The following is a 7,435-nucleotide window of genomic DNA, read 5'->3' on the forward strand; positions in this document are numbered from 1 at the left end:
TTGAATATCAAAGGCCAGGTCAGAACTAAGAAGTCAGAGAAATGTTGAAGTTTAAAGATTGGTTTTGTTTTGCACTTAGTTTACAAATACATCTCCAGAGCAGTTTTAGTGACAACGTCGCACCTCGCAGCTACCATGGCTCCAAAAACAATCATCAGTACGCTGTAGATGAGCGGCTTTGAAAATTTTTTCCTGAAAAAAAACAAAAGAAAAAAAACAACAATTACTTCAAACTTTAAAAGTGGAGACAGAAACCACCGGCACAATGACAGATTGAGAGACAAATGGCTGAGACAGGTAAAAAGGCTATTGGATGAACACTGGGAATCTTTAATCTTTTTCTGACTAATAAAAAAAATAAAACTAATAATAATAATAATATTTACTGCCAATATGATTTAAGTTAATATTATAAATATAATAATTACATTTTAAATAAATAAAGTAAAAAGTAATTAAAACATTTATATATTTTCTTTATATAAATACACTGAGGGAAGGGAACACTAAAGTAACACGCTGTAGATCTGAATGAATTAAATATTTTTTGTGGGCTGTGCGGCCCTCCAAAGAAATGCCACCCAACACCATTACTGACCCACTGCCAAACCGGTCATGCTGGAGGATGTAGCAGGCAGCAGAACGTTCTCCACGGCGTCTCCAGACTCTATCACGTCTGTCACATGTGCTCAGTGTGAACCTGCTTTCATCTGTAAAGAGCACAGGGCGCCAGTGGCGATTTGCCAATGTTGGTGTTCTCTGGCAAATGCCAAACATCCTGCACGGTGTTGGGCTGTAAGCACAACTCCCACCTGTGGACGTCGGGCCCTCATACCACCCTCATGGAGTCTATTTCTGACTGTTTGAGCAGACACATTCAATTTGCAGGGCTCTGGCAGTGCTCCTCCTGTTCCTCCTTGCACAAAGGTGGAGGTAGCGATCCTGCTGCTGGGTTGTTGCCCTCCCACGGCCTCCTCAACTGAGAAGTGGTCTGTGGTCACCACCTGCAGAACCACTCCTGTATTGTGGGTCTCTTGCCAATTGCCTATAATTTGCAGCTGTTGTCTATTCCATTTGCACAACAGCATGTGAAATTGATTGTCAATCAGTGTTGCTTTCTAAGTGGACAGTTTGATTTCACAAAAGTGTGATTGACTTGGAGTTACATTGTGTTGTTTAAGTGTTTATTTTTTTGAGCAGTGTATATATATATATACACATATATATATATATATATATAGAGAGAGAGAGAGAGAGAAAGAGCGAGAGGGAGACATAGTCACATCCATATACATACATCACCTTAGTATGTAGGCCTCCAGAATCATCGTCATCAATATGGTGAATTTTCGTAGGACTGTAAACATTGGTAAACTGTAAAACACACAGACACAAATGAGCACAAATAAAATCCTGGTACAAGTTTAACCTTTAGTTTGAATAAGAAATAAATATATAATAATAAATGATATAATAAAAAGTCAGACCTTAGTTTCTTTGTACTTGCCAGTCCTGTTATATGATTTCCAACATACAGCAAAGGCAGAGGAAAAATCTAAGAAAAAAAAAGAAATTAACTAAGTGTGCAAGAAACAAATCTAAATGTTAATATTTGCTCAAAAGTTTAAAAAAAACTAACTTTAAAGACAATACTTGTGTCAAAGTCTTGAAATTTGACTATTTTGCTCCTTTTAGCAGCATAAAGTACAACAACAGTGACGATCATCTGCAAACAGAAACAAACAACATATATCATTAAAATAATATCATTTATAATACTGGTTATGTCATATTGGTGTTCAAATAAAAATTGTGAAGATTTCATCTGCATCTAAGAAAATGACTAAAAATGAGGTCAGAATATAACGAAACCTTTTCTAAGTCTATTGCCAAAATTCAGAGATGCGATAAATAATTCATGTGTAAGATACACTAATTATGTAACGTAGGTGTAACAAAAATTTAACAATGCTACAAGTTATGAGTCTATTTAATTTGCTTTTTGCTGCCTATTGTATAACATCTTCATGCAATAATAAATAAATATAAAAAGTTGCTTCTATAATTTAAAAAACTAATAGTGGGTCAGACACGTTTTCATGTTTTTTCATGAAAAAAAAAAAAGCTTTAAACATAAAGCCAAATCTGTTAGCAATCGGAGGAGAAGGACCAGCCATCATTTATTTTCTAATAAAGAGCTGAGGAAAATGCCTGAGTGTCTGGCAGCTCCATCAGGTTGAAGGCGAGTTCACGCTTCTGCTGTTTAGAGAAGCTTGATCAGGAAATTACTTTTTGGAAGGACAACAACCAATAAAGAACCTTACACCAGGGAAAAGATAAAAAAGCTAAACAACACTTGAGAAAATGTAGGTCAGTGGAAGACAAAATACTTCTAATGTGGTGAATCGCTGTGAAATATTTAAGTTCAGAGATGATTAATTATAGAGGCAGCTTGGAATCAAGGAATTACATGGAAAATGAAAAGTGAAAAAAAATGAAAGTAGAACTCTAGTGAGTGGAGCAGTTACCAGACCATGAATGGAATTGAATGTATGTTACTGTGGTAAAACAAGTGATGACATGCTTTTATGACACTGAAAAGGAGAAAAACAAAGATGCATATCAGGACTGACCTGGCCAATTCCCAGAAACATGTAAGAGGGAAACCTGCAAAAACAATAGAAAAGGAATTCAAGTATTTAGCAGGTGCACATTTACATTTTTATTGTTTTGGACAGGATTAGTTGCAGGAAAAGGGTTGCCATAAACAAAACATTGTATAAGATCATTGAACAAGATGTGTACATTGCGTTTATAGCACACTCTGCAGCTGAGAGTGGGAGTGTTTCTGTGCATGCTGTGTGTTTACAAATGACTACATACTCTATATGGAATGTCAACATAAACTAAATAGAGAAAACGTGCTGTTTTATGTTATTTTCAAACAATAAAAAGGGCTTCAGGATATTTGACTTGCTAACAACTCAAAAACTTGAGTTCTCTGGCTAGAAAGCTAGAGTTTCTCCTCTGACTTAGTCTTACTTTAGAGTTGGTCCGAGTACCAACCATAAAACGAGAGTTAATTATCTTTATTATCTGGCTGACTCTCACTTAAGATTCAGCCAGTTAATCAGTAAATGAATGACAACATAGCGTTTGCTCGCCAGTGTGACAAAAAGTTTATAGAAAACCAAACCAAAAAGTTACATAAAAAACAACAACGTTAGCTAAGAAATGCAGAAAAACTAGAAAAAAAGAGTAACAGTTAACCGAATGCACAGCTAAACTTTGGAGAACAATAAAGTCAAATTCAGCCAAGGCATATTCGGTGGTGTAACTGCACTCTAAATAAAACCCTAAACATAATAATAAATACATTTAACGGAGAACTATGGTAACAATAGTCATTCTCTCAGTCTTCCTTTGCGAGTGAGTCCACAGCAGGAAACAGCGCCACCCACCTGAAGCTCGTCAACACCGTTTTATTCACCACGGTGATGAGGAAGGAGCTGCCGGCGTAGAAGAGGGCAGAAGAGACGCGTAGCATGGCGGAGTGTTCGACTTCATCTCTGCTGGCTCTGTCAGACATGGTGGCTCCTGCCGCTGGAGAGATGTTTTGCAGGAACACAGCAGTGACGCGGACATGAACTTTTTCCGCTGCTTCCTGTCACTGCCGTCAACCTAATCTGGAACAGGTGGGAGGAGTCGAATCTGAACAAACAGGCGTGGTTAGCGTATATCGACCTGCCCTCGGATATAACCACGCCCAGAACTTGAGCTTCCGTTCCCACCAAAATAAAATATATAACTTTTAAACTGGACAAAAAAGGAGTGGAATAAGAAATCTGATTTACCAAGTGCAGACCATTTAAAATGCCCCAAGACACATAATTTTATGAAACAATAAAAAGACGTTTTCTTGAATTACTTGCATTTGTAATTAATACAATTCTAAAATAATCAAAATGATAAAAAATACTTACAAAAGACCTTTTGAAGCCCACGCCCTTAGTTACGGAGCCACAATCTAACTACAGTAGTTTAATCAAATCCAGCTTTGATTTGTGAAGCAAGCTGCCTAGAACACAAAACAAACAAAGATGTGTGCCGTCGGTAAACTTTAAAGCTTGGCTGCCAAGCCTAAAAATCCTTTCTGTTAAGAGAATTTCATGATTGTTTTGGCATCAACATCTGTCTACCACTTTATACCAGCCACCAAGCAGTGGCATGTTTAATTATTGGGTAGACAAAAATGTTGTTTATGGAAACATTTCCTTGTTCTGTCTCTTTTTCTAATGAAAGAAAAAAAAAAAACGCAGGTCTATTTGAAGTCATGTTTTGTTCATGATGAAAGAAAGGGTGACCACAGGTTTTCACCCAAACAACACTGTAGACCACTGTTTATCTACAGTGGGCTACATTGATTTGTAGCCCCCACACCCCCCAAAAACAACTGTGGTAATCATATTCACTGGTCCTTTGTTAAAAGGGTCTACTTTTGTTTGTGTTTAAAGTAAAAATTGAAATACTTCCCTCAACAAGATTAGATTTCTAGCACTCGCCATAATTTATTAAAAACATTTTTTGGACAAGCTGATGAGGGAGTGTATCTGATAGAGTCAGAGACTACAGCCTAACACTTGTCTCCTTGGTTCTGACCCAGATCAGATTGAGGCCACATCAGATGTAACAAGATGCTACAAATAAAAACACTTGAATAAATTGCTGCTATTGAACCCCTCTGATTGCAGTCATTATTATTGCTTCAGCTAAAAAAACAGCTTGGGAGAAGACATACATTGTCAGCAAACTACAGAGCTGGAGATTATTGAACTAACAAACCACACAAACCCATATTAATGGCTCTGAGCCACTCAATGTCATCTATTGTTGTTTCCTTGATTCTTAACATTACAGTTGTAACCACAGTTACTGACATTTCTGCCAGTCGCTCTGCAGCAGCCCCTCTGTGAAGAGCACTGACATCAATCCCTCCATATTGTGCCAGATGTTGGACTCAGTGAGTGAGTGTTTCTGCAGAAGGAAGATTTGTGCTTTGTGGACGAATCAGAACGTGAAATGTGGTGTGGATTATTCACTGGTGTTATTAATTATGTATCAAGACAATGTCTCTGTGTATGATTCATATGATAGAATCTATGGGGGAATTGAGAAAAAAAACCCAATATCGGCTTGTACACATAATTAAAATAATTGCTGATTCAGAATGGCTGCAAGCACATTTTTTAAAAACAGCTTCATCTCCATTGCTTTGACTGGCTACAGGGTCCTTCTGCTACAAAGCACTTTTGAACCTATTTGTCAATCTCAAACATAAAAAACCCCAAACAAACAAACAAACAAACAAACAAAAAAACTCCAACATGATCTGAATGAGGAAATAGCTGCTGACCACTTCACACAGCTGTGAGATGTTTTCATCTTTGTTTCAGTGACTTCTGCTTTTGCTGTTGCCCCATCTGACACCAGCGTGTTTGTTTTCTCAGTCTTTTTGCCTACACTGTTGAGAGTCTCATGCACTTGACCTCGTGTTGCTGCGAGCTTAGAAACGATGTTTGTGCAGCAGTAGAGTAGAGCTGCATAAACGGTGTGGGGGATTTATTCCTGTTTTACAGATTTAAACAAAACTCACGCTCAGTACTTTAAAAGACCTAAAGGCAGATGACAGAAATGAGCCACGGGTGATTCCTCTGCCAGGATGAGAGGATTTATTATCACAACAATTTGAAGCCTTGGCTTAAAACTCGTCTGTACTTGAGGAACTAATGACTGTAGATGATTATAAGTCAAGATGGGTTCAAATGTATTCTACTGTTCAGAGATGTGACCTCATTCTTCTCAGTCTAAGCTGATGTATAAGCACGTATTTATATTAATATGTTTTTATGATGATTGGTTAATTCGGGATATTTACATAATAAAAATAGGTAGATTTAAAAAAGCAGGTTTGTTATCTACAATAAAACAACTATTTTCCTTTTAAGTTTAATAGTTTTTATAGTGATTTTTTTCATACAACAGGAGGATTAAAATGATTAAAAAATAATAATGCTGTGCCAACAGGATTCTAAAGTGCAGTTGTCTGTTAAATGTTGATAAGCACCAAAAATTGAGAATTTAATTTGTAATTTATTACTATTTTTCCATTATTATCTTTTATTGTTATTTTATATTAAAACACATTTTGTTGAATGTTTATCCTTTTTTTTTTTTGTTACTTTTTAGCTGTTTTCTTTTAAATTACTGGAGCTCTGGGCAAAATTTAGCTGCATTTTATTTCAACTTCAATCATGAAAGAACAAAGTGGTTTTAGATTGTATGTGGTGCCCTTAATCAGAATTGTAAAAATAATAATAATTAGTTCAAAAGAAAAAAATGTATCAGTAATTTTTTCAATAAGTTACTAGACATTTCAATCATCCCCATTGGAATCCCAAGCGACCCCACATGGGGCTGCAACCCCACAGTTTAAAAACGCTTTATTTATGTGATACTGACAAACAAATAGTATTTATGTTGTTTTTAATTAGGAAAGAAAGGCCATCAATAGAATTGAAGTGGAACTGGAACTGTGTCGACTGTTGACTGTGTGAGTGAGTGTGTGTGTGTGTGTGTGTGTGTGTGTGTGAGTGACAGGGACAAAGCTGAGGAGACCATGTTCTGGCAGCTTGTCCCTGAGGGATCCATTCAAAACACACAAATGCCACAAGGTCCTTGGTAAAGATTTAATATTTTAATAGTGTGATAAAAAAAACCCTTCTTCTAAATCCCTCATTTTACAAAAACATTTTACATACATGCTGGTTTAAATGCTTCCTTAAATCAGTTAGACAGTTAATTGTTAGACAGTAATTGTTAATTTCATACCATTCCATACCATGCACTTTACATACAGCAGCTGCCATTAACAAGAAAGACGAAGAAGAAAAAACACCATATATCTGTCTGTGTGATACAATCTTCAGAAAACTCCAGCTGTAGTGGAAGGCATGTCAGTGGGTCGGGTTTTAAATTGACCCTCAGAAACGCTTTCTCAGCTGGTTTCCCTTTGCTCTGTAATGGGCTTCCACCAACGCCTTCAGCTTGAGGGGAGCACACACAGGTTTGGTCAAGCTCCTGATGTAAAGTCTGAGGACACACAGAGAAGACACAGGTTGAGATGAATGCATAATAAAGGACAGACTCAAGAGCTAAAACATCCAAAGCCAAAATGTTACAAAATGCTTGGCTGATATTGGCACAAACTTACATGAGGGCTGAGATGTCACAGGCTCCACTGCTCCGCTGCACTTCCCATCGTGACACCTTCGACAGCATACTTCTGCTGATCATGGAGGTTTTGACACAGCATCTTGGAATGGTAGCTACAGTGGTAGAGGGTGAAACAATAAAGTGAGACACATGAGAGTAAGAT

At 37.1% G+C, this 7,435-nt stretch overlaps 1 protein-coding gene across 1 annotated transcript in view; it reads right to left on the bottom strand.

Moving 5' to 3' along the window:
* slc35d2 (solute carrier family 35 member D2) overlaps window positions 1-3,716 on the bottom strand; it is a 7,606-nt gene extending 3,890 nt beyond the window's left edge. The window contains 8 exon segments of the mRNA XM_008336016.3: window positions 1-3; window positions 6-25; window positions 124-192; window positions 1,303-1,374; window positions 1,488-1,555; window positions 1,640-1,726; window positions 2,634-2,667; window positions 3,462-3,716. The exon segment at window positions 1-3 is cut by the window's left edge and continues 77 nt beyond it. Coding sequence (XP_008334238.3) covers window positions 1-3; window positions 6-25; window positions 124-192; window positions 1,303-1,374; window positions 1,488-1,555; window positions 1,640-1,726; window positions 2,634-2,667; window positions 3,462-3,589 — 481 coding nt within the window. The 5' untranslated portion in view covers window positions 3,590-3,716.
* Window positions 3,717-7,435: the final 3,719 nt, after the last annotated feature.

Source organism: Cynoglossus semilaevis, chromosome Z (assembly GCF_000523025.1).
Source record: "Cynoglossus semilaevis isolate Cse_v1.0 chromosome Z, Cse_v1.0, whole genome shotgun sequence".
Lineage (NCBI taxonomy): Eukaryota > Metazoa > Chordata > Actinopteri > Pleuronectiformes > Cynoglossidae > Cynoglossus > Cynoglossus semilaevis.